At 64.3% G+C, this 26,685-nt stretch overlaps 1 protein-coding gene across 1 annotated transcript; it reads left to right on the top strand.

Annotated features, from left to right (window-relative positions):
* Positions 1–2,642: 2,642 nt before the first annotated feature.
* SCARF2 (scavenger receptor class F member 2) lies at positions 2,643–25,797 on the top strand. The gene is given in 13 exon segments (XM_054844840.1): positions 2,643–2,773; positions 2,775–2,853; positions 2,855–3,054; positions 9,446–9,504; positions 11,366–11,467; positions 11,781–12,300; positions 12,416–12,634; positions 13,053–13,181; positions 15,616–15,719; positions 15,822–15,939; positions 17,430–17,551; positions 21,646–21,798; positions 22,191–25,797. Coding segments are annotated over 13 exon segments (3,108 nt in total). The 5' UTR covers positions 2,643–2,675; the 3' UTR covers positions 23,396–25,797.
* The last annotated feature ends 888 nt before the right edge of the window (positions 25,798–26,685 follow it).

Raw genomic sequence — 26,685 nt, 5'->3', positions numbered from 1 at the left:
TCTTTTGGAGTGATGGCCGTGAGAAATGCACTTTGATTGTTGGTTTGTTTGGGTTTTCCTTCTATTTTGTGGTTAATGGTATAAAAACCTGCGGGAAATTGCTGCCAGAGAGGACAGTACTTGGCAGGGTTTGTTAGCCACAGCAGTTGTCTGGGTGGGTTTTTCCCACCTGGAGGTGTGGTGTGGGTCTGCAGCAAGCTGATGTTACTAAGCCTGCCCGGGCTGTGGGGAGCTGCAAAGGCTCGGCCTAGAAGTGAAACTTGTGCCTTACTTTTTTGAGACTGTTGCTGTGATACATAAGACTTTTTGTTCAACAGAGGAACTGAAATACAGGAGATTTCCAGGAGAGGACAGAAAGAGTTTGATGAATGTGATTTTTATTATTTTTTTTAGTCTGTTTCAGGTCCTTTGACTAGCAAAGCACTCAGGGAGTGTGGGACAGATTTAGTCCCTGCAGCTGGCTACCTCTGGCAGGTTGCTGCTCTCTTCTGCAGGACTGTCCCTGGCAGCGCTGTTTTCCAGACAGGTCCTGCGAGCAGCACAGCCTGAACTGGGGGACAGGGATGTGGAGGCAGGGGAAGCCGGGCAAGGGATGCTGCTTCCCAGTGCTGCTGCCAAACATGTGGAAGGGGACTGGGGGCATGTGAAAGGTGGCAGGGCTGCAGAGGGGGAACGGGGGGGGGGGGGCTACGCAGTGGTCACAAGTCCATTTGAACGCTCATGTTTGAAATGGAAGGTCAGTGGGTTATACTGGGTAAACCACTAGACCTTTCCTCTGCACCAAGGATGCTGCCAGTGGGATGCTGGTCACAACCTGCCGATATACCCGTGGCACAGGGAGTGGGGAAAAGGCAGCCTCAGGCGTGGTCAAGTGCCGTCTGAGCCCTGCGGGGGCCCAATGCCAACGCCGCTCAGCGGGAAGGAGGAATGTGCTTGGCTTTGCCTTCCCAGCTTCACGTCACGGAGTGTCCTGGCTGCTCCCTGCTGTGGCATCACACATGCAAAGGCCACGGGGCACCTGGGCTTGCTGCACCCTGCTAGACAAAGTGTTGGACCAGGACGGTACAAACTGGGACTGTCAAAACTGCAGGTTGTCGGTGGCTTCTGGGGCGGTCTCTGAGAGCCACTGCAAAGAACACGTGCTTCCAGGGTGCAGTCCTGTAGATTTGAGACCTCCTGGGCACTTTGCACAAGCCGCTGCCCGTGGCTGGGCACTGGGAGGTCAGTGAGACTCTTGCAGGCACATTTATTGGGGTGTAACTCCAAAAAAGAATAATTTCCACCAGTAAGACCACCAGAGACTTCCCCATTGGGAACCTCTTTTCTGAGCAGGAAAGAAACCTCTGTACATCAGCCTCATGTACTACAAACACCGAAGGATGTTGGTGGTGAGAACTCACCAAACTCATTTACTCTTTGCTCGGTGAAGGGATCCCAGGGCTAGGAAGGTGCTCAGGACACCACCCCAGACTCCCTAATCCTCTCCCAAAGGATGCTGCCCAACTCATGCCTAGTGTGATGGAGGGCTCCACATCCACAGCAAACCCCCGGAGGTGTGTGGCCCTCAGACCCAGCTCCACAGGAGAAGCACACTGTCCTTACACCCTTCCACAGCTCCTTGGATGCAGCCAGCACTCGGCAGGAGATTGATGCAGCTATTTAGCTGCATCTGTGCTACCACATGGGAGATGGTTGGGGTGTCCTCCATCCGTGCTTTCACCATACAGCTATCGGATGTTCCTGGAGCTCAGACAAGCTTGTGCCACCTCCTGCAGTGACCATTAAGCTGAAAAGCCGGCTGGCACAGGGTGATGGTCGAGGGAGCCCTGGTCCCTTGCTGTGCTGTCAGGCTGAGGAGGCTTATTGCCCAGGTTGCCCCGCTGGGCTAGGGGTGTGGGACCGCTGCGGGTGCCCAGTGTGTCCCCCCGATTCCCAGCTGTGTGCTTATGGTGGGTTAACCAGTGGCTGCCACTGTTCAGGGTCTTGTTCAGGGTCGTGCTCCCTTGGCCCTGTCACTGCAGGCACCGCTTGGCTCCCATGGGTCCCTGTGTGGCTCCCAACACGTTGGTCCAGGGGCTGTTGGATACCCAGGACTGCCAGATGTGTGGAGATGCCAGACCACCAGGACAGCTGGACCCTGGGGCTGTCACGCACCTGGAGCTGCTGGATTCCAGGACAGCCAGATCCCAGGGCTGTTGGGCACCCAGGGCTGTTGGGCATCTGGAGCTGCTGGATCCCTGGGTCAGCCTGACCCTGGGGCTCTCGGGCACTCAGGGCTGTGGGACCTCTGGAGCTGCAGGATCCCCAGGTCAGACAGATGCCAGGACTCTTGCACATCTGGGGCTGCCAGAGCCCAGGGACAGCCGGGCCCCGGGGCTCCCGGACTCCCAGGGACCCCAGGCACCTGAGGCTGCCAGACCCCTGGGACCACCAGACGCCGGGGCTGCCGGACTCCCAGGACTCCCGGCACCCGGGAGCTACTGGACCCCCGGGCTGAACTGGAAGCCAGGGCTCGGCAGCCTTTCCCTTCCTGGGAAACCCTCCGCCGGTTCCGCGGGGCTGCCTACCCGGTAGAGACCCCCGGGACCGTCGGGGCCGTCGGGGCGGCGCTGCCCCGCGGCTGGGGAGGCGGTGGCCGGCGGCCCCCGGAGCCTGGCCCGCCGTCAGGGGAACCAATGCGGAATTTCCTGGCTGGCGGCGGGGCCCCTCTCGCCGCTGCCGAGAGGGGCGCGGGGGAGGCGGCGGCGGAGCGCTCGCACTGCGGCTTCCGCCCGCCGAGCAGCAGCCGGGGCAGGGCGGGCACCGGGCACGGCGGAGCCGGGAAGCGGGGAGGGGGGGGGGGGGAGAGCGCCCGGCCCCATATGGGATGGGCCGGGTCAAGCCGGGCCCCGCCGCTCCGACGGTCATGGCGGCCCGTGGGTTGCGACCACCCCGCCGCGCCCGGGCCGGAGCCGCGGTGCTGCCGCCGCCGCCGCTGCTGCTGCTGCTGCTGCTGAGCCGCGGAGCCGCGCAGGAGCTGAGCCCCCGCGGCAGGAACGTCTGCAGGGCCGGCGGGTAGGAGCGGCGGGGCGGGCAGGTGTGCCCGGGCGGGACGGCACCCCCCGAGCCGCGGTTCGGGGGCCGGGGCGCGGTGGGGTGCGGCGGGGCTGGGGGGGGTGGGGGGAGGCGGATAACGGGACCCGCCGTTCCCCTCCCCCGGGCCAGCTGCGGCGCTGGGCGCCTTCCAAGACAAAGTCCGTCTTGTGCGGGGCTGCGGCGGGGGGAGCCGGGCGCCGGGGAAGGGGCGAGGAGCTGAGTGCGAGCGGGGCCGGGAGCTGGGGGGCCGGTCCTGATCCCCGGGCGTGCTGAGGGGAGCCGGTCCTGGGTACACTGGGGCCGGTCCTGCGCCCCCTTGGGCCAGTCCTGCGGCGGGGAGCCGGTGCTGAGTGCCCCGGAGCCGGTCCCACACCCCGCAGGGGCCGGACGTGTTCCGGGAAGCCGGTCCTGGATGCCTCCGGGGCCGGTCTTGCTCCCTCCCAGGGCCGGTTCTGCTGTGGGGAGCAGGTCTTGAGCGCCTTCGGGGATGGAGTCGTGCTGTGGGGGGCCAATCCTGCATCCCTGGGGCCGGTTCTGCCGTGGGGAGCCGGTCCTGGGTGCCTCCGGGGATTGGGTCGCACTGTGGGGGCCCCGTCCTGCATCCCCGGGGCCGGTCCTGCACCCCCCAGGGCCAGTCCCACTGCTGAGTCTGGGCTGGCAGGATGCAGGATGCTCTGGGTATCCTGGCGGAGCTGCCCCGGGCTGCTTGGGATGGCAGAGTTGGCAGCTCCAGGACCCTCGGGTTTGGCTTCAGAAAGTGGGTGCTGGCACTGCTCGGCTGTCCCGGGGAGTCACATCCTGCCTGCCCGGCCGGGGGGAGGGCCCTGGGCGCTGGCACTGCCTTGTCCCCGTTCCCAGTGCTCTCCGTGTACCACGGGTCGCTTTGCAGAGCATCACCTGGGGCCAAGCTTCTCCACAGCACTCGGGCTTGGTGCTGGCCAGGCTCTTTGGCCAGGCTGGCCCCAGCAAAGGGGGGAGAGCGCCCACAGCCGCTGCCCCCCGGCTAGGAGAGCGGGATCCCTGCGCTTTATGGGGGGCCCAGGCCATAAATGCACCTTTACATCTCGCCTGTGAGGTCAGAGGAGTCCACAAGGAAAACATGTGCTGCGAGCCAGAGGGGCCCGCATAATGGCTCCATTCAGCAGGGCTGCAGGGCGCTGGTGCCCCCTCCTCAAATTACAGGCTGAGTTTCCTAAGGAGGCATTTCAGGAGCCAGAGCGGCCGCAGCTCCCGGCCCCGTGCCGTTCCTCGCCAGGGGACGATGCGGGGAGCGCTCCCTCCTCTGCTGCCCGTGATCTGCCGAGCTGCTTCCCAGCAAAACTGCCACCGCGCCCTGGGGCGGCAGAGGGGATGTGAGCAGCATCCCTCCCTATTCCTGGTATCCTGCCCTGGGTGCTGGGGGTGGGGTGCCTGGGTGCTCCCCTTTGCACAGGGACCCCCCCTATCCCCACTGGATGGAGGTGGAGGAGATGCTGCACCCAGCGCCGCAGGGCTCAGACTCCTTCCCTGTGCCCCCCGTGGGTGCCGTGAGGCACTCGCTGGCGAGCAGGACAGGGTGTACGGGATGGGCAGGTGGTGGTGCCCATCCTCCCGTGGCGAACGGGGCCTGAAGGCAGCCTAGGAGCCGGACAAGGTGGGAAGGGGACGGTGCCTAGGAAGCTGAGATGCCATTTGCATCATTTTCCACCTCTCCCTCACCGTGCAAACCCTTCTGCTCTCCCTGCCCACCCCCGTCTGTACTGTGCTGCTCCCCTCGGCATGGAGGACACCCTGTGTGTCACCACCCAAACCCACCTCGGTGGCCCCAGGCACCTGGGGCAGGTGCTGGGGGTCCTGCCCTGGGCTGGGGGCTGGGGGCAGCCGGGCTGGACGTGGCTTGGGGAGGGCGTCCCAGCGTGTTTCCCCCGAGCGTGGTAAAGCTGCTGGTTGGATTCTTGGCCCGGTGGTTGTGTGAGTGCTGGGCTCTGCCGAGCGCATGCAGGCATCCCTCGGCGATGTCAGCCATGGGTTTTGGAGGACCTGAGACGAGGATTCTTCCTCAGCCTCTCCTGCGTCCTCCTGAGACCCGGCTAGCGGGTAGCAATTCAAGGAACTGTGTAGGGCAGGAGAAAAGGGCATATTTGGGGGCTATTTGGTGTTAAAGTTTTGTGCACTAAATGCAACTTGCTCCTCAATTTGAAACTCTTTTATAATCAGTTACAAGTCGGCGTGACCCTCTCCAAAGCTGCTGTTTGGGGTGCAGGCTGATGAGAGCCCTGTGCACGTGAGCGTTGCTTCGTCCCTGTCCTGCTCTCACTAATGCTCTCCTTTGGCAATCTTTGGGGTTTTAACTTATTTTTCTTTTCTTTCTCTGTCTGAGATCCTGCGTGATCCTGCGTGATCCTGCGCCTGCCTGCACCAGGGGATCTCTGTCTTTGCACCCCGAGGCTGGGTTTGGGTTGGGGAGCTGCGACTGGCATCGGCTGGGGGGAGACGCCGCTGGCTGGGGCCCGGTGGTCCCAAGAGCCCTGGTGGCACCCAGGGATGGGTGACATGGAGAAAGAAGGAGCTTGGCGCCAGGGCGATGCTCGGGAGGAGCTGGGGTGGGGAGCCCTGGGGACGGCCGCGTGGCTGGGGGAGGTGACGGCGCTGCTCTGGGCTTTGGGGACACGCCGCACGCCCGCAGGGCTCCTCTGCAGCTCTGTCCGGCAGGCTGAGAGCGGGGAGGTCTTGCCTGGGACCACAGGCAGCAGCTCCCACCCCAGCCCTGGGGTCTCGCTCCTGCTTTTGGGGCTGTGAGCCTGCTCCTCATTAACTTGGGGGGGGGCTGCGTTGGTCCGGGTGAGGGGCTGTCCCTCCTGCCTCGGGAGTCCCCTCCGTAGCTGTAGGTAAAGATGTCCTTCAGGGAGCAACGCGGGTTATTAATCCACAAGAAAAATATTCTGCCTGCATAGAAACCCCCGGAGCATTTGCAGAGGACCCATGTCCCGCCGAAGCTCGGCATGAGCAGGATGCGGCCATGTGCCGGGGGCAGCGCTGGCATTGGGCACCCGTCCCTGCAGGTCACCGCTCCAGCTCTGCCCACATCCCTGCGCCTTTTCCTCCACATCAGCAAAGCTCCCAAGCCCAAGCCCCAGCTTCGAAGCAGCTTTTATTTTGTCTTTTTCCCAGCATTTGTAGTGCTTTGAAGAAAAGAAAAAGAAACAGAAAACTTGTTTACACCAGGCGCATCTGCAGTGGCACGTCCGTGTGGGTCAGGAGCGAGCTTTTAAACACATCTCCCAGTTATCCCAGTTGCAGTGGTCACAGGGCTATGGAGTGAGCCCTCTTGGGAGGAGCTGAGACCATGGGAGATGTTTCAGACCCACGCCCTGACGGGTGCTGGGCACCTCTGCAGCCAGCACCGACCCTACCTGGGGCTGGCTGTGCTCGGGGACCAGTCCCCACATCGCACTGGGAGCACCAGTTACCCAGTGCCGCATCCCGGCTGCCTCTCCTTGCGACGGGAGCGAGTTTGTTTGCTGCCAAAGCCGCTGAGCACCGAGGCAGGGGATGAGCGGAGGGGTGCGGGATGCTGTCGGCGGGCGTGGTGAAGGAGACATTAGCTATCGGTGAAAGGATAAGGACGTATCCTGCGTCCAGAGAGGTGGTGGGTGGGCTGGGGTCCTGGCTGGGGGTGGTCATGGTCCCACTCGCCGCCTCCGAGCTCACGGCGGGGGAGGGGTTTTCCTTCCTGCCGCCGTGTTTCAGCAGGTCCCAGCTCCCCGCTGGCGGCTCGGGGCTCTCATCGCAGGTGATGCTTTTTGGCGCATCATCTGTGATGCCCCTTTTGGTGGCCAGGCTGAGCTGTTCGAGGGAGGAGGTTTCCCAAGCAGAGTTTCCCCTTGCAAACCTGCGACGGTTTCATCTAATAAAAACCACCAAACACTGAATTTCTAAAGGTCGGAGTGGTGAAAGCAACCCCGGGTGGGACAACGGGTGCCATGCCGTAGGAGGGTCTGGGCACCACAGACCCTTCCCGCCTGCGCCAGAGCATCCCGACACAGCTCGCGGGGCTTCGCAGGGAGGGCGGCCTCAGGCGTCTTGCAGAGAAGAACGTCTCCAGCCCACCCGATCCTCAGGGAGGTGGTTTGGTGGTTGACTCCCCGCTTTGCCATTAACACCATGCATCCCCTCGCGTGCTTGGCCAGAGCAGAGCCCCCCACATGAGCCCTGGGGTCCCTGTGCGGGGCGTACATGCCAGCTGCCATCGCAGCCTCTCGCGACCGCTTCGACGGGCTGAATAGATGGAGCTATTTTGGGCTCCGGCTGCAAGGCATTTTTTCCAGGCCTTGAATCATTTTTGTGGTTCTTTTCTGCCTCCTTTCCAATTTTTCACCATCCGCCGCGAAAAGGGGGACGCGATGCTCCCGGCTCGGCTGTGCGGGTGCTGCCCGCCGAGGGGCCGGCGGTGGGAGCTGCGTCCAGCCTCCCCGGTACCCGCGTTTGGCCGGGGGGCTGCTGGCAGCTCCCTCCCCGGCCCCAGGACAAGGCGGTCTGGCAGCCAGACGTGGTCCTGTGACTGCGCTGGGTTTCGAGCGAATACTTCCTCTCTGTCTCCTCCTCCTCTTCTGCATTTGTTACATATAAAAAGGAAAAAAAAAAAAAAAAAAGAAAAATGCATTCCAGGCTGCGCCGCCGGACCAGCCCGGGTAAAGTTTTCCTCGACTGCAGCGTCCGCTCAGACCGTTTATAACCCTCCAGCATCACTTCGGTCACCGGCAGGGACCAGGCGGTGTGGGTCACCCCAGGGATCTCCCTGGGGATGAGCAGGGGTCCCCCGCCCCGGGGTCCCTGCGGTGGCATGGCACGGGGAGCGTTTTCCCTGCGCCTGGGTTGCCGCATCACGAGCCCCCAGCCGTTCGCTTGGGGGGGGTCACTGAACAGGCGTGGGTGAGGTGTCCCTGCTTAGTGCCCCCACATCCCATCCCAGCAGGGAGCTGAGCGTCTCTGGCTGAGGGGGTGCGAGCCCCCATCCTGGTGTTGGCCGGGGTCAAGCTTGTGCCAAAAATGCTTTGTCTGATGCTCCCGTGCACGCTGCTCCATGGAGGTGGTGGCACTCCAGGACACCCGAGGGCTCAGGGACATCCCAGCTGCTTGCAGTTGGCATCGTCCGGCTCCTGCGTGAGGGATGTCCCTGGGCAGCTGGCTGTGCTCCAGCCCCCCCCGGCAGCGCGGGTCCAGCCTGCCTTTGGGGTGCCCTCACCAGCGAACCTGGGGTTTAGGTCGTGTTCGGTCTCTCTGCGGCAGCCAGCCAGCAGCGCATGGACACGCGGGTCCCTTGAGCTGCGCTGCCCAGCGCTGGCAGGACAGGGCTGAGCCCGGGGGGCACTCGCTGCCCCGCCACCCGTGGGGGGGTTACAGGTGCTGCTGGCGCCCGTGGGCTTCTTCCCGGTCTGCTCCTGGCTCCTGCTGGCACCTGGCACGGAGGGTCTGTGCAGGCAGCGGGGTGCAGGCAGGCAGCGGAGGGCAGGGGGTGGAGGCAGGCAGAGGAGAGCAGCAGGGTGCAGGCAGGCAGCAGGGTGCAGGCAGGCAGAGGAGGGCAGCAGGGTGCAGGCAGGCAGCAGGGTGCAGGCAGGCAGAGGAGGGCAGCAGGGTGCAGGCAGGCAGCAGGGTGCAGGCAGGCAGAGGAGGGCAGCAGGGTGCAGGCAGGCAGCAGGGTGCAGGCAGGCAGCAGGGTACAGGCAGGCAGCAGGGTGCAGGCAGGCAGTGGAGAGCAGCAGGGTGCAGGCAGCAGAGAGCAGCAGGGTGCAGGCAGGCAGCAGGGTACAGGCAGGCAGAAGGCAGCAGCAGGGTGCAGGCAGAGCAGAGCAGCATGGGGATGTTGGCGTGCGGGTGCAGCCACCGCAGCACCCTCCTGAGCGGGGAGGTCCAGCACCCAGGGGAGACAAGCCGGGGGCCTGGCTGCAGGCACCACGCCGTCCCGTCCCATCCTGGGAGCAGGCAGCTTTGCCGGAACCTTGGCGGCAGAGCAGTTGGTTTTCCCCTGGGACATTTAGAGCCTTCCCCTTTTTTCCCAGCTTTTGGGGGTCTTTGGGATTTTTTTTTGACAATAATGGTTGCAAACGTGACTTTCGTTGTTTTGTCGCTCCTGATTAATGGGAGGAACTGGTCCTGTCCTCACTCCCAGTGCCCACGGGAGCCCCCCCGCAGATCTGTGCTCCCTGCATGGCAGAGGAAGAGCCGACAGCTCTCCTTGCCCCACGGGGTGCAGCAGCCCCCGGCCAGGGTTCAGCTGACCGGGAGCGGGACCTCTCACCATCACGGCATCGGTGCTCCCGGTGGGATTTTGGGAAGGACCAGGACTTTCTGAGAGTCATAACCATTTGTGGTGGGTTTTTTTCCCCTGCAGCTCCTCGGTGCTTGTGTGCTGCCCGGGATGGAGGCAACAAGGAAGCGAGTGTTTAATAGGTAAGTACCGGCGTTTTGCTTCATTGGACACTGCTCATCTGCCCATCCTTTGCTGAGCCCCCCTGGCCTCAGCACCGCTGTCAGGGGCTACCCTGATGTGCCCCGCAGTGGGACCCCCCTGTGCCGGGGACCTCTGCCTGCAGCCAGTCTCCCGGGGGATGCTGGAGCCCGTCCTGCCTCCCTGCGGTGCTCGAAGCCAGCAGCGTGTGGAGGGAATGGGTGCTGGCCGCAGAGCCCAGCCTGGGGTACCCCCTGCCCCCACAGCGATGCCCTGGGGTGCCCCAGCCCCCTCTGGGCTCCTCTGCGGGGAGCATCACCCCCACTGCCAGGTGCGGGGTTTCTCTCTGTGCCGGCCAGCTTTGGGTCTAAGGATCTGGGGGTGCTGCTCTGGGACCCAAGGGACAGCGAGGTGTCCCCCGGGGTGGAGCGTGGGGACAGGAAGGGTGCAGCTGCAGGGATGGGACCCAGAGAGTTCCCACGGGTGCTGCAGCAGCATGGGGAGCCCAGCCAGAGCCGCTGGCGGAGGAGAAGCTGCCAGGACCAGGCACGTGTCCATCATGGCCCCGCTGGGGAGAGGCTGCCGGGGCTGGCAGGCAGGGGCCACCGAGCCTGCAGGCAGGGCAGCCCCAGCTGGGGCCACGCCAGGCGTTACAGCTCTTACCGGGGGCCACAGCAAGCCCGGCGTGGATGCTCAGCAGGAAGCCTCGGGAGCTCTCACCCCCTGCACCGCCGCCACGATGCAGGTGGCTGTTCTGGGGTTCCCGTGCTACTCCCCGCAGTCTCAGGTGGCCGCGGGGCTCGCCTCGCCCCAGGAGAGCCAGGGGAGCTCTGCGCACCGGCCCGGGGCGTCAGCAGTCTGCAGCCGGCAGCCAAGACCACGTAACCAACTAACCCACCGTGCATGAGCCCTCGTAACCGCTCGCTGCATGCATGGGGTGTCCGCGTGCCGGGAACAGGACGCGGTCCCTTCGGCGTGCCGGCAGGAAGGGAGAAGGACAGGGTCTGCCAGGACAGCGGGGGGAGGACGGTCCCACGAGCGAGCTGTCCCCAAATCCTTGCCCCCCCCAACCTGCTCTAACCGTTAGACTCACTGCTCCTAACCTGTGTGATCTGTCTATTTTAGGGGTTTCTATAGTATCCATCACCGTAGGTCTAAGAACTCCCAGGTAAGGTGGACGGGATGGGTGGTCTGCTCTCCCTCTCCCAGTGGCTGAGGAGGCTTGTCCAGGGCCACGCGGGATCTGCCTGCGCCTGCCTGCACTGCGGTGCTGCCCGCTCCCTGTCCTGTGCCTGCCCCGCTCTGGGCATCGGCCCCAGCGCAAGGTCCCCGCGGCCGGGGAGGGGCCAGTGGCCTTTGGGGGCTGGTGGCCCGCGCGGGAGAGGCGGTGGCGGGGGTGGCGGTGACACCGCTCTGGTCCGTAAGGAGTGCGGGGAGGGGGGACGGGCGGACCATGCTCGTGGCTGCCCGCACCCCCCTCTGCACCCCACGTCCCCGTTCTCCCCCGGCGCCTGCCGGCAGCCCCTGCCCGGTGCTGAGCGAGGGACGCTGCCGCTGGGCGCAGGGACAGGCTGGGCTGCGGGCAGGAGGCCGGTGGCCAGGATGGAGCTGAGCTGGGTGGCAGGAGGCTGAGGACAGGCACAGGGCTGAGCTGGGGGCAGGATGCTGGTGGCATTGTTCTGGCAAGGGTCCCATCCAGCCTGCCCGTCTGCTTGCCAGGACGGTCACGGTGCCGCGGCTCAGCAGCACGCAGAGCGTCACCAGGCACCTCTTCCCCTGCGCCGCGGGGCTGGGGGGGTTGGGGGAGCGGGGATGAGCCCAGCGGCACTCGCGCTCACGCCTGCCGTCTGTCCGTCCGTCCAGCCGTGTGCGAGGGGAACTTCACCTGCAAGGAGAACGAGGTGTGCGTCAGGCCCGGCGAGTGCCGCTGCCGACATGGCTACTTTGGTGCCAACTGCGACACCAGTGAGTACCGGCGGGTGCCCGCGTGTTTGCCGGGGCGGCCCTGGGGTGCTCGCTCGTCCCGGGGTGACTTTCCAGAGCAAGAGCATGAGGGATGGGGCTGCAGACGCTCTTGCTCTGCCCTTGCCTGTCGTCCCCTCCCCGGGCTTTGTCCCCCCCGGCATCGTCCCTTTGGAGGGGTCTCCTCTGAGACCCAGCGCGCGGGGAGGAGGAGGGACTGTGGCCAAGAGGTCCCGTTGGGAGTGGGGGTGTCCACTGGTGCCCGGTGGTGGGGTTGTCCCACGGGCAGTGCCAGGGCTGATGGCTCTGCCCACAGAGTGTCCCCGGCAGTTCTGGGGTCCCGACTGCAAGGAGATGTGCAGCTGCCACCCCAACGGGCAATGCGAGGACGTGACGGGCCAGTGCACCTGCAACCCCAACCGCTGGGGTCCCAAATGCGAGAACATCTGCCTCTGCAAGCACGGCAAGTGTGACCAGAAGACGGGCAAATGCACCTGCGAGCCCAACTGGTGGGGACCCCAATGCTCCAGCTCCTGCTACTGCAGCCACAACTCCCAGTGCGACCAGCAGACGGGCAACTGCCTGTGCCAGCCCGGCTGGTGGGGCCGCGGCTGCACCAACCAGTGCTCCTGCAACAACTCGCCCTGCGAGCAGTTCACGGGGCGCTGCCAGTGCCGGGAGCGGACGTTCGGGCTCCACTGCGAGCGGTACTGCCAGTGCTACAAGGGCAAGTGCAATCAGGTGGATGGGACCTGCACGTGCGAGCCGGGCTACCGGGGGAAGTATTGCCGCGAGGCGTGCCCAGCTGGCTTCTACGGCCAAGGCTGCAGGAGGCGGTGAGTGGCCGGACCCCGCTGGGCCTGATCCGGCACCGTGGGCTCAGTGGGAGGTGGCGGCAGGAGGTTTCAGGGGTGCTACGCCGGGTGATGGGTCCCCCCTCGGCCATCGCAGGTGCGGGCAGTGCAAGAGCCAACAGCCGTGCACCGTGGCGGACGGGCGCTGCCTGACCTGCGAGGCGGGCTGGAACGGCACCAAGTGCGACCAGCCCTGCTCGCCCGGCTTCTACGGAGAGGGCTGCGAGAAGCTCTGCCCCCCCTGCAAGGATGGCCACACCTGCAACCACATCAACGGCAAGTGCTCCCATTGCAACCCGGGCTGGATCGGAGACCGGTGAGTGTGGGTGGGTGCGGGGCTGGGCCCCGGCGGAGCGATGCCCACCCTCCCTGCTGCTCCCTGCCCCGGGGTCCGGGGGCGCCTGTGGGTCTCTGCAGCCAGGAGAGGAGGGAGGGGTGGACCGAGCCCACTGGCACGGCCGTGGGACAGGAGGGAGCCTGTGGGACCCCCGCCCCATGCCCCCAGGTAACGTTGGGCGCTCGTGATAGGGCTCAGCGCTGAAGCCGGGGTGCTTCCCTGCAGGCTCTTGTGCCCAGGATGGGGTCCAGGGCTTTGCAGCGCCCAAATGGGGCTGGCGACGCACAGCCCCATCTCCCTGCCTGCAGGCAGGAGGGCAGGCAGGAGGGCTGGGGGGGCACGGCAGGGTCCCCGGGAGCTGCGGGTGCTCCAGCCGCCTGCCCTCATCCCTCCCCAGGTGTGAAACCAAGTGCCGGAACGGGACGTACGGGGAGAACTGCGCCTTCGTCTGCAGCGACTGCGTCAACGGCCAGTGCCACTTCGAGACGGGCCGGTGCCTCTGCCACCCTGGCTCCCACGGCACCTAGTAAGTGAGCCACGCTTCGGGGCGCGCCCCGGGGCACGGGTGATGCTCGGGCACCTCCTGCCCCCGTGGGTCCTACGCAGTTCCCAGCCGAGGGGTTTCCTGCGGTGCAAGCACTCGCGGGCAATAATTCAGATGCTTTTGGAGCAAACGGCCGCGCTCGCGGAGCCGGTAGCAGCAAGGTAACGCCGCGAGAGAGAGATTCTGCTTTAGGAAATAGCTATTTGGCAAAAACAAATGCCGTCGACAAAACGGTGGTTTGGGGTTGGTTTGTTGGGTATTTTTTTAAGTCCAGGGTAGAATTTCTAGCTGAAAAGAGAGAGAAAACCACATCCCAGAATAGCAAATAGCTTCACGGGCATGGCATCCGTGGGGTGCCCCTGCTGCGAGCCGCGGCTCTGGCCAGGGCCTGCCGCACCGCAGGGAAGAGCCCCCCAGTCCTCCCCCTTCCCCCCTGCCCAAGGAAGGGGCACAAGGGACGTCGCCGTCCTGCTCGCATCCCCTGGTGGTTTTTTCCAGCGTGGAACTGAAATGCTGTTCGAAAAGGCGAAGAAAACGATTCCCACCCGGCCGGGGCATGCAAACAGCTCCCCCAGGTCCTGCCGGGTGTTGCTCAGATTTTCCCAGCAATTAACTCCAAGGGTGATGGCAGCAAGAGGCGCTTGGAGCTGGCATGCTGCCCGTGCCAGCGTTTCACTCGGGGCCTATAAAGAGGGAGCGTTCGCATTTCAGGTGGGGGGGTTTGGGGCTTCGCCAACCGCTCGTGCTGCCGGAAGAGCCGGCTGGGCACCGGCACCCGCTCGGGATGCCCGTGCTGGGCATCGTTGCCACCTTCAGTAGCAAAGGGGTTCCTGGTGCTCACCGGGGGTGTGCGGCGGCGATTTCGGCACGGCACCGGATGGCAGCGCGTGAATTAAATTGTCGCGAGGCCCCGGTGCGGCGCTGGGGATGCAGGGACGGGGATGCTCGGGATGCAGCCCTGGTCCCAGCAGCATCCCGGAGCTGCAGCCGCGGGCTGAGCTGTGCCATACGGGTGCACGCCAGGCAGGCTCGGGGACTTTCTTGGTGCTTGGGTGGATCCCTGGGACTGTGCAAACTAATGTTTTTGTCAGCAGCATGTAATTTTGTTGAAAAGGGGACAATTTCTGCGAGGAAGGCAGAAGGGATGTCCTCGCAGCTCTACATCAGGAGGATGCTAAAGGAAAGGCTGCTAAAATGTTTATGGCGTGCACAAAGCAGCTTTTCTCCTCTGCATCATTCCCAGAGGTGTCGAGATCCTCTTGGAAAAACATCTCTCGCCTCTGCTCTCCCAAAATCTCAGTCTGGGGCAGAGATGTGGGTCCAAGCGGTGGGGTGAGGGCTTTTGCGTTGCCGGGGGAATTTCCCTGCTCTCATCCTGCCGCGTTTGCTGCCCCGGTGCAGCTGCTCAGAGCGGCCGCGGGGGCTCAGCGCCCGTCCCGGCGGGCACACGGCGCCTGGCGGGCACGAGGCTCGGCCGGGGCGGCACTTTGTAAGTCGGCGGAGTGTGAAATGGGCTGAGCTGCCTCCGGGCACGGCGCCGAGGGCTGGGGGGCAGCTGCATCCCGAGGGGGGAGCGGGTTGGGCTGGGGCCCGCTGGCTCCTTACGGCTGCAGCTGCTCCGGCCGGGATGTCGCTGCCGGCAGAGGGTTCGGTGCCCAGCAGCACCGCTGGCGTCCCCCAAATCCATCCGGGTCCTGCACCGTGGTGCCTGTCCCACGGCGGGGGTGGCAGGTCGGGTCGGTCGTGCCAACACCGAGAGCCCTGGTTGCTTTGGCGTGTGCCTGGCACGTGTTTTCCGCGCTCAAGCCCTTGATGCTCGCGGGTCAGTGCCCGTTCACGCGTGTCCCCATCACGTCGGTGACACCGCCGGGGAGGTCATCTCTTACCCGTGGTGAGATTTGATGCTGGGCTTAGCCGAACCGGGAGAGTCTGCCTTGACACAGTGGATGCCCCAGGGCCGCTCGGTTGTTTTTCCTTCTTGGAGGCCAAAAAAATAAAAATAAACTCAATCCGGGCACCTTCCCAGCTCGTGGCCACCGTGGCCCTGCTTGGCTTGCCGCTGGGCTGAGCTGGAAACCCTGCACGTGACACCGGGGTGTCTTTAGATGTGACCACTGGCTTAACGACTTTTCGTAATTACTGCGTCTAATTGCGAAGCCCCGCGCAGGGAGCAGCGAGAGCGTCTGAGCTCCAGCAGGGCCAAATCCCCTGGGCGATGGGCGAAGCCGGGGGGTGGGTGATGGGCTCCTGCTCCCTGCAGGGTGCGGGGGGGGGCTGTGTCGGAGCAGGCCGGAGACGTGTCCCCCCTTTTCCCTGGGGCACGGAGGGTTTGGGTGGAGGAAGCAGCCCAAAGGCCCCCAGGTCGCTGTGCCTGGGCGGGGGGATGCACCGCTCTCATCCAGCCCCTGCCCTCCAGCTGTAACCTGACTTGCCCACCCGGCCGCTACGGAGCCAACTGTGCCGAAGCCTGCGGCTGCCACGACGGCGCCTGCGACCCGCTGACGGGCGCCTGCCACATGGGTGAGTGCCGGCGGGCACGGGTCGGGCTGCCGGGCTGTGTCGCGGAGCTGGCCCCGGCACGGAGCTGGCCCCGGCGCTGAGCTGGCCGGTTTTGCCTTGCAGAGGCCAACCAGCGGATGGGGGTGATTGGGGCGGGAGCCCTCCTGGCACTGCTGCTCATCCTCCTGCTCTCCCTGCTCTGCTGCTGCTGCGTCTGCCGCAAGAAGGACGAAGGCCGTGGGTGAGTGCCGGGGCTGGGCGGGCTCTCACCGGGCTCTGCCGCAAAGCCTGAGCAAGGGGGGGAGCTAGGGGTCTGGGGACACCTGGGGACGTCGGTGACCACTGCAGGGCTGGGAATGGTGGGGGGATGCGGGGACCACACTGGGACAGCGGCGCTGTGGGGAAACTGAGGCAGGGCAGCGCTGCCTGGCTGGCACCGTGTGCCCTGCGCGTCCCTGGGGTCTGAGCAGGTCCCGCCGCATCCTCAGGACAGCACCCAGCTGGGGGGCCGATGGAGGGGCTTGGGGTGAGCCCTGCCTGGGGACCCCCTTTCCCTTCTCCCTGACTTTGTTTCCCTCCCGTGGGCCATCACTTCATGGAGACCCACCAGGTCCCTGCCAGTCTCCGGGGGGCTGGAGCTGATCTGCAAAGGGAACCCTAAAATACAGCAAGGGCATCGAGACGTGACCAAGACCCCCAAACAAACCCCTGGGCCGTGGAGCGAGACCTGGGGGGGGTGACGGGCTGCGGCACTGCCAGCTGTCCCGCACAGGGACATTTGGGGCAGGGAGCAAGGTCGGGATGCCGGCTGCATTTTGGCAGCACTGGGTGACATCCCACCATGGGGATGGGGATGGGGACAGCCCCATTCCAGGGGAAGAAGGCTTGTGCTGCTCAGCAAGGGATGCGCGGGCCGCGGGAACTCCTCCGGCTGCAGAGAAAGCCTGTCCTTGTGCCACTGGCCACTGCATGGGAATTTTCCAGAAGCCTCCCCTTGCAGCCCTGCCAGCTCCATCCCAGCCCGGCACATCTGGCTTGGGGAGCCTGGGGGCTGCGTGTAATTATCCCGCAGATAAAAGCACAAACGCGGCCCCGCGCGGTGAAGTATCGCACAGGAAGAGGGGAAACGGCTCGAAATAGATTCCTCTCTCCCAGTGTGCCCGGACCCCCGCAATGTCCCCAAACAGCGGGGGTCACCCGTGGTGCTGTGCCAGCGGCGGTCCCTTGCCGGAGCATCCCAAGGGACTGCCGCGGCGGCGGGCACATCGCAGGTTGCCTTGCATCGACACGCAAAGCCGTTCGCCCCTGCGGCTGCAGATAATTGCTTGAAACGTCGGCCCCGGGAGGCTTCAAAACCAGAGAGCAAATAGAGAGAAGCCACGTGTTTGTTTTTGGGTTGGGATGATTTCTATTTTTTTGAACGATTCAGGGTCTTGGCACGGCGTCGCGGGTGTTTTGGGGCCGGGCTGCCGATGGCCGCAGCTGAATCCGGCCCTGCTGTCTTCCCCTGGCCCTGCATCCCGGTGCGACGTGCACGCCGGTGCCTGGGGCTGGCAGCAGCCCCGGCAGGTCCCTGGGCACCCCCTGCCCTGAGCCACCCCGGGCTCTTCCCCCGAAACCCCTTTGCACTGGCAGCACCCCTGAGCTCCTGACTTGCTATCTGCCCCCGCGCAGGCCGTCCCCACCGCGGGGCGGGTGCCGGTGCCTCTCTGATGGGGCTTTCTCTCGCAGCTCCAGCCAGGACCCAGCAGCAGCCAAGAAGCCGCCGAGACGCTTGTGCGGGCGTTTCAGTCGGATCGGCATGAAGCTCCCGCGCATCCCCCTGCGCCGCCAGAAGTTGCCCAAGGTCGTGGGTAAGGTGCTGGGGTTGGGGCAGGGGGCAAAGAGCCAGACCCCAGGGCCTTTACTCCTGGCAGGGCAGCGCGCGTGACTCACAGCGTCCTCTCCAGCCTCGAACGCAGGGCGGTGAGCACGGCAGAGCCTTGACGGGGACGCGTGGGTCCCCGGGACCGTCGCGATGCTTGGTGCAAGCTGCCTGGCTTGCAGGGGCTCAGTCCTTTCTCAGTCTGCAGCTTCTGGGGCTCAATGCACATCGTTTTGCTTTGCGAGGGGGTACCTGGTGCCTGGAGCTCTGCTGGGCTGGTTTGTGAGGTTTTTCGGTAGAGGAACAGTCCCCGTTGTGGCAGCAAAACGCCTTGTTTGCCCTTTTGGTCCCAATCCTGCCCCGGCTTTGCATGGGGCCAGAGCACCTGAGCCAGAGCCCGCCCTGCTGCCATGAGCAGCGTTGATGAGGACAGAGGGGCAGGGACTCTGCGTCACCTCCCCATGCTGCCCAGGCACAAGCTGGGCTCGTAGGGGGCTGCTCGCACCCAGCACAGCACCTGGCCCGGGGCTGTCGGGGACCTCGTGCACCCGGGCAGCTGGGGAATGCTGTACCCTGCACCCCGGTGCAAGGAGCTGGGGATGTGCAGAATAAACCGGGGGGTGAAGGCAGCCCACCTCACCCTGCGCTGGCAATGGGGCTCAGCCCTGTGCCCCCCTCCCCGAGCCCAGCGCCTCCCGGGGCGGGCAGTGCTGGCGGGGTGCCCCAGACGGCCGCGTCCCGGCACACAGCGGCTCGGCGTGAGGCCAAATCCCCCATCCTGGGGGGAGCACAGCGGTGGCCCCTGTCCCGGCACGCCATGCCCGAGCTCCAGCATCAAGGGGCGAGGGGGCACGACTCCTTGCTGCGTGGGGCACAGCAGAACCCTGCCCTGGAGCAGGATGCGCCCTGGCCGGAGAAACATTCCTGCTGCAAGGATAACAGAGGATAACAGAGGCCGTGTTTGTGGAAGGGGCCGGGCAGGGCTCGGGGAGGACAGAGGGTGCCTGTGTGCGATGAGGGCAGGGGGGGCTCGAGTGGGCTGCCTGTGCCTTCCTCGCGCCGGCCCGGAGGCAGCTGGCACCCACCCAGCTGCTCTGTGTAAACAGGGCGGCAGCAGCCCCGGGAAAGGCTGAGGATGCGGCGCCAGTGCCAGCGGGATGCTCAGGATAGCACTGGTGCCAGAGAGATGCTCGGGATGGTGCTGGTGCTGGAGGGATGCTCAGAATGGTGCTGGAGGGATGCTCAGAATGGTGCTGGAGGGATGCTCAGAATGGTGCTGGTGTCAGAGGGATGCTCAGGGTGGTGCTGGTGCTGGAGGGATGCTCAGGATGGTCTCGGGTCCTGGCAGGCTGGGGCTGTTCCCGGAGCCTTTTCCTGGGGTTGGGGGTTGTTATTTCTCCGGGGGGAGACACTTTGGTCAGGGCTTGCCACGTGTTCATCGTGTTAGCCCATGCGGCACAGCAGAGCCGGTGGGGGCTTCGGCAGCTCCTGGTCCCTCTGGTGCATGATCCGGTGACGCCTCCAGCCCCCGCTGGGCCTGGGAACCCCCGGGGTGCCTGTGGCAGCTGCACCCTGTGATGCCCGGGGGCAGCGGGGCCCCCTCAGCGCGTGGCTCCACCTGAAGCCGTGGTAGCCGGTACGTGGTGGCACAGGCCGCCTGTTCCCCGCGTTGGTCCCGCCCTGGCAGGAGGGTCCGGGGGTTGCTGAAATGCCTTGTCGCAAGTGCCAGGTCAGCGCTGGAGGTGCTCAGGACCCTGTGGGGATGTCAGGGTGAAACCGGTGCTGGCCAGAGCTGAGGACACCCTGTAGATGGTCACTCCGGGTTTGCTCGCATCCTTGCAGAGCCCCCCCCGCGGCCGTGCCTGTCCTGGTGCCGGGCGGATTTTCCCCTCTGGGCTCAAACATGATCATAGTCACCACCGGCGAGCACAAGCCCACGTGTAGTAGAGCTTCCCCAAGTGGTGCAGCAGGTTTTGAAGCCCCACCAAAGCTCACCGGGTGCCTGGAGCCCCGGGTGCCCCCCTCGAAAGCTGCTCCCCAGCCTCAGCACTGGCTTTGTATCGGCAGCATCTCCCAGGGGGTTACCCCCGAGCTGGCAGCCCACGGTGCCAGCGTTTGGGCGTCCCTGTGTGCCTGGGTTTCACGGGGTTTGCTTGCCCGGGATGTCAGCGGTACCAGTGTGGGTCTCGTGTGTCGCCCCGTGGATGCCAGGGCTAACCCAAGCTCTGCACCGTGGGGTGCCCGCTCCTGCAGCCCACCGCTGCGTCCCCCTCTCAACCAGCCCCGAGGGTGATGCCGACCGTGGGGAGCTCGGGGTGAGCGGGAGGGGGTGGCCAGGAGGGCTGCGGGGTCACCCTCCCACGGCCCCGCTGCCGCTCCTCACCGCTTCGTCCTGGTCTTGACACCGATCGGCCGCCGTGCGCGCAGGGCTGAGGTCGGCACCCTGGTGCTGTGGCTCCAGCAGGTTTCGGGGAGAAGCAGCAGGAGGGGACCCATGGGAAGCACCCACGTTTCTCCCAGCCCCATCAGCCCATGATATATCAGCCGGGGAAGGATAAATCCCAGGGGACCACACAGGAGCCCCCGAGCCCTTCTCCGGGTGCACTGAACATCCTCTTTTTATGCTTTGGCTGTATCCCGGGTCTCCTCCGAGTCCCCGAGACGCCTCATGGCCGTGAGTCCCAGCCACTCGTCACGCCCCCTCTCAGGAAGCATCTCCCTTCATCCGCTTCCAGCCGGCTGTTTTTAATTTTCCCTTTTTGGTTTTTATTACAAGGAAAGCCATGTTGAAACTGCCGCTTCCCCCTCGCCAGGCCGTTTGCTCTTTAAATACCACTGCTTGCTTTTTTTTTTTTTTTTTTTCTTTCTCGAAGAAGCCAAACTACACAGGGGTGAGCGTGCATCGCTGCCATCGGTTTAATCACCCTGCATGTCCGAAGCCAGGCTCCTTAATAAAGAATAAGTGTTCCAGTGGGCATCCCAATAACACTTAGAGTTATTTTATTGTAAAACAGGGAGGTGGTGCAAGAATCAAACAGTCCAAGCAGGAAATCGCAACACGACTTAGATGGTTGGGATGTGCAGGCAGAGGGTACAAACACCTGGAAATATCGATGTACAGCGGCCGTGCAGGGAGAACCTGCCCTGCACGCTGGGTTTTTGCAGTCCTTGCTGCAAAGCAGGGCTCCACCTGGGCTCCAGCCCTTGCCACCACCCCGGGAGCGGGATGGGGATGGGGACAAAAGCATCTGATGCTGCCCGGCTCTCCGGGAGGGTCGGTCCCCTCCACCCAGCTGGGTGCTGCTGCCGTCCCGTGGGTACCCCGAGGACGATGCCGAAGCTGCAGGCACCCAGAAAAGCACCGCGGGGTGGGTTGGGACATGAGCTTATCCAGTAAAAAGCCTTAAAAATGATCAAACAGAAAAAACAGTCCAGACAACTGTCACTGCTCAGCTTTTTTATTTTTAACACCGAGTTTTTCCTTTCTGGTGTTTTTCCGCTTCCACTTGGCTTCTCTGTGGGTGGACCCCACGGCAGAAGGGGCAGTGCCAGGGTGAGGGTGGACGGTCCTCCTCAGCTTCGGGATGGGAAAGCTGTCAGAGGGATTATGAAGTGACAGAATAGGGGAAAACCAGCACTGTGCATCCCCTGCTGAGGGCATCACTCCTTCTACCTCCTTTTGCAGAAGTAGAAAAGTAGAAGGAAAATGCAACCGGTGATGCCAAAGTGGAAATCAGTGCAATTAAAGCCAGCATTTCTTTTCCCAGGAAGGGGACGGTCCTGGATTTGGGCAGCTGGAGACCTGCCATGGAGAAAGGGGTAGATGGGAAGTGTAAGGCTTGCACGGGCTCTGCTGTCCGTGGCCACTTGTCCCCAAGCGTGGGGGATGCCGGTTCACGGCCTCTGCATGCGGGCGTTTGGCTGGGGGATGTGGGGGGGATGCGCAGCAACAGCTGTCCCTGTCCCCAAGACCCACCAGCGAGTTGGGCAGGGGCAGCTGTGCAGCATCCCATCCTCCCGGCCAGCACGGGGGCGAGGGGGTCCGGCAGGGCGGGTACTGACAGCGGTTCCTCGCCCTCGTAGTGGCCCACCACGACCTGGAGAACACCCTGAACTGCAGCTTCATCGAGCCGCCCTCCGTGGTGGAGCAGCCTTCCCCGTCCTGGTCGTCCCGCGGCTCCTTCTCCTCCTTCGACACCATGGACGAGGGGCCGGTGTACTGCGTCCCCCACGAAGGTGAGCAGGGGCACGGGGCGCTTCCCAGGGGACTTTGGAGCCGTTGCTCAGTGCAGAGGTGTCACCTCCTGCTCGGTGGAGAGGTGTCACCCTCGCGCAGTGGGGACCGTGTCGCCCCGGCTCCTCGTGCCCCGGGAAGGGGTGCAGGTGCTGGTGTTGCCTCCTGCGGGGTTTCAGAGCTCCGTCCTCCGGCACTTGCTGCTCCAGGGTTGTTTTAAGAGCCCTCGTGCTGGGGTCCCTGAGCGGGAGGAGGGGACAGGGGGAACCTGGGGACACACTGGGGCGGGGGGGAAACCGGGTGGGATACTGTCCCACCGTGCCGTGGGAGCATCTCGGTCCCTCCCCTCCCTGGGCACGTCCCCGCCTGACACCCCCGTGCTCTCCTCCCACAGAGAGCGTGGGCGACAGCAGGGACAGGGGGACACCCGCCACCCCCGGGGACAAGCTGGTGGCCCCAGCCGGTGGGGAGGAAGCAGGCGAATACACCTTCCTGAAGGAGACGGGCTCCGTCAGAGCCTTCCCGGCCGACAGCAGTGAAACGCCCCTGCTCAAGTCCTCGGACAGCGAGCGTTCCTCCTGCGGCTCGGGCTCAGCCAGCGCCGCACTCTACGCCCGGGTCGCCCGTCTCTCCAAACAGTCCAAGGAGGAGGAGGATGCCATCACGGAACCCCGCAGCCCTGGGAAGCCGCCATCCCCAGAGAGGACCAAGCCCCGTCCCCCGGACCCAGCCACGAAGCCCAAAGTCTCCTGGATCCACAGCAGGTACAACTCCAGCCAGTCCAACTCACTGCCGGCGCCCAGCCGGTCCCCGGAGCAAGCAGCCGCCCGGTCCAGCAGCCCCGAGCAAGGCCAGTGCTTGGCCAAGAGGAAGAGGAGCCCGAGCGAGACGTCAGCCGGCGTGCAGGGCAGAGCGGAGGAGAAGGGTGGCACACGGAGCAAGGAGAAAGCGCAGAAGCAACCAAAGGAGCCCGGCGTCCCCGAGGGCAAAGCCAGCCTCGCCGGGGAGCCCCAGTCGCCCTCCAAGCCCAAGCAGAGGAGCAAAGCCGGCTCGGAGCCGACAGAGAGCATCAATGGGGCGGTGCAGAACGCCTTCCGAAAGATGGGCGCCTTCCAGCCGGAGCGGCGGGTCGGGGACAACAGGGATGCGCCTCGCAGCCCCGGTGCCAGCAAACCCCGCTCCGAGCCCCTCCATCCCCACCTGGCCTCCGAGCTGGCCGCCCAGCTGAAGGAAAAGACTCAGAGCCTCAACAAGGGGGACGGAAGCACCCGGGCAAACGGGGTGGGCGCCCAGCGGGAGAAGCCCACCCCTCCGCAGAAAGCCAAGCGCTCGGCGGCCGCCGGCGGCCAGAAGACCAGCAAGCCCCTGCTGCCCACCTCTCCCCACCTGCAAAAACTGATCCCCGGGGCGGCCGAGCCAGCGGCCGGGGAGCCTAAGCGGGTGGAGAAGCCAAGCGCCGGCAGCGGCCAGGACCAGGCTCTCCCCAACGAGCAAGTGGCCAAGAAAACCCCCATTAAAAAGCCTCCCAGGAAGAAGAGCCGGGAAGCCAGCCTGGAGCAGCCCAGAGCAGCCACCGTGCCTGCTCAGGCAGTGCAGTGACCGGGAGCCGGGCACTGGCCCCGCGCCGGGAGGAAGGACGTTTGCCGGCATGGCCAGCGGACGTGGAAGCCTGGACCGGGCTGGGGGCACTGGAAGAGCCTTGAGCCTCCGTTTTTTCCCCCCTCCATCTCTCTCATCCCCTTTTGTCCTTTAGTCTCCCCTGCCCCAGGACCTGGTCCTCCCCATCCATGCCCTGCTGCCTGCTCCTTGCCCGGGTCTGGCAGCTCACCCTCCCGGCACAGGGCAGGACCGCAGGGAGCCAGCTCGGCCGCCGACCCAGGGGGGTCCGTGTGTGGCATATCCCCCCCACTTTTTTATAGCAGTATTATCGATCGCATAAGCAGCGCTTGTTGTACTAGACCTACCCACGGTATATTCTGCAGTAACGGAGCCGCTCGCTTCCCGCACCCCACTCCGGTCTGTCGGGCTCACGGTGCACGGGAGAGGGAGGGTGCTGCCGCTCGGTGCCCAGGGCGTTGCCGGGGACGTGCCCCGCATCCATCGTTAGCAGCAAACCCCATGCCCCGGCGCCCTGGGCTCCAGGCGCAGCTCTCCATTGCTGGTCCCGCTGCAGCCGCACTGTGCCCGGCGTGGGGTCGAGCTGGTTTCGACCGATGCCACCCTCCCCTCTGCCCCTGGGGTTGCTTCTGGCCAGGAGGAAAGCACTATTTATGGCCGGAGCTGGACAGCCTTCGGGCTCCCGCGTCCCATCCAGTGGAGTTGGAGGGATTAGTTTGGTACGACAGAGCCTGGCACCTCTGCAGAGCGCTTTCTTAATAAAAATGTATTTCTTCTGTAGCCGGTGCCGTCTCTCCGTGCCCCAGGCTCCCTGCGGGCAGGCGACGTGCCGAGCGTCGCCTGGTCTTGCTCGGGTGCTCAGCACGGTCCTGAGCAGGATGCAGTGGGGAGATGGCAGGTACAGGCAGGTAGGCAGGGTGGGGAGGCAGGTCCTGCTGTGGCTGCTGCTACGTGCTCGCCTGGCAGCAGAGACCAGCCCTGGGGGCAAGATTCGGAGCCCCTCATCCCCCAGTATCCAGCGTCCTCCCCTAGCCCAGCAAGAGCCCCAGGAGAGGGACCGGTCTTGTGGTCAGACCCTCCCCAGCGTAGCCAGAATTGGACCCTGGGGCTCAAGAGAGTTCTGGCTGCTGGGCACAGAGGCCACCCCTGGCTGAGTGCTAGGACACAAATGTGTGGGGACACGGGGGGGCTGGCAGTGGGGTGCAGGGCTCTCACCCCAGCTTTCTAACCCCCCTGCCAAGGGGCTGCCAGCCCTGGCAGCATTTGGGCTCTCCACAGAGCCACGGGCACAGTGCTGCCACGCGGCAAGTCCGGCACAAGCCCAGAGGCCAGCAGAGATGGGCTTTCTCCCACACGGCCTCTGCCCACGGTTCCTGAGCAGTCCTGCCTGCAATTTGCCTGTGCGCTGCCTGCACAGTAGCTAATCTCTGTGTGCATTTTGCAAGCTCTCTGCCTGCTGCCTGTGCTCTGCCTGCTCTGCCTGTGCTTTGCTCGTGCTCTGCAGCCCGCCGCAGTGGACTGAGGGCAGCAAAGCCCTGCCCGCCCTGCTGCTCCTGGCGCTCGCCCAGGGCCTGCTGCCTGTGGGGCTGTAGATGCTGGGTCCTTTGGGGCAGCGGCTCTGCCCCTGCCAGGCTCCTTCAGCCTGGACCGGGCGGGGGGCACTGGTCCTCCCCATCCATGCCCCTGCCCGTGGGGCCACAGCACCCACCACTCTGCGCTGGTGCCCACCGTTGAGCCATCCTGAGCTCTGCCAACAGTGGGGGATGATGGCCTAGGAGAAGACCACCAGACCAAAAGTCCATCCATGGGGCAATACCAGGTGATGGAGGCAGCTGGTGGACACCAGGATGGGATGAGACCACCTGGAACCAGGACTGCAGCCAGCCCAGCACAGCACTCGGGAGGGGACAGCACTCCGGCACGCTCCCCGGCATCACTCAGCATCATGAAGCTGGAGCTGGAGCCAGCACTGGCTGGAGAAGCATCATCTCATAGCAAAAAGCTGAAGAATAAAGGGAATTGGACATCACACAACTTGTTGGTGTTGCTTACCAGACTCCTGGTCACCTTTCAGAGTTCCTTCATCTCCCTTCCCTTTCCTTCAGGTTTTACTTGGGAAGATGAAGGACAATGGCAGAAACTACTCCTGGGACATCACGCAATGCATCACGCAGTGCAGTAACGGGAGGTGATGAATCAGCTCAATGTCACCAAAGTCACAACAGAAAAATGGGCACAATGACCCTATGAAATGGCATCAAAGTCCCTCTCCCTCTACCACAGAGGCCGCAGGAGAAACAGAAGAGGCTTCCAGGAGGCTCAGATAGGTCTGGGAGAAGGAAAGGAGTCAAATTCAGGCAATAAAAGTGCAAAAATAAATACAATTAAAGATGAAAGAAGTTGTCACAGACATCATGCGGTCCTATACAAATCTCTTCACATCAGCACTAAAGATCATTTGGGGAGAACAAGCCATGATGACGCCCACGATGGTGACCCAGCAAGATGAATTTGGGAATAGCCCCAGCCTCCTCCCGGGGCACCTTCTCAGCCGGCAGCAAAGCTGGGGCTGGTGCCCAGGAAGGTTGGGCACTGTGAGCTTGCCCCAGTCCCCAGGCTGTCCTGGGACAGCAGAGCTTCACCCAGGCAGGAGGTCATCCACAGGCTCCGACCACAGCCCCAGCGAGGCAGAGGAGAGCAGTGTACAGGTAAATGCAAAAATGCCACGTCACAGACACTGAGGCTCCAGCCCAGCCAGGCTGTAATACATCACATCAAGGCGGCCGTGGCATTGTCTGGCTAAGCCTTGAGAACCTCCAAGGATGGAGATCCCCCAGCTCCCGATGACTTTCCCAGGGTTGCGTCGCTGTCCTGGGGAAGAATTTTCTTCTGGTGTCAAACCTGAACCTCCCAAACTGCAGTCTGTGGCTGTTGTCCGCCATCGTATCATCTGGCACCACCAGGAAGGATTCAACTCCATCATCTCAGCTGGCCGCTCTCAGAACCCCTTCACCTCCTGGTGGCCAGGCTAACCCAGCCCAGCCCCCTCCACCTCTCCTGGTGCAACGTGCACCAGCTCCATGACCATGTTGGTAGCCCACCTCCAGGCCTCTCCAGTTTCTTTGCATCCTTCTTGAACTGGGAAGCCCACATCAGGACCCTTTGGGGTTCCTTCATGTCTTTCCCAGTGTCCTCCACTATGGGCTTTGGCTGACTCTGGAAGGAGAGCAATGACAAGCTGATGTTCAACCTGAGGTCCACCATAGCCTCCA

The sequence above is a fragment of the Grus americana genome, chromosome 16, assembly GCF_028858705.1.
Source record: "Grus americana isolate bGruAme1 chromosome 16, bGruAme1.mat, whole genome shotgun sequence".
In the NCBI taxonomy this organism is placed as follows: domain Eukaryota; kingdom Metazoa; phylum Chordata; class Aves; order Gruiformes; family Gruidae; genus Grus; species Grus americana.
This window is presented reverse-complemented; position numbering and strand designations above follow the sequence as displayed.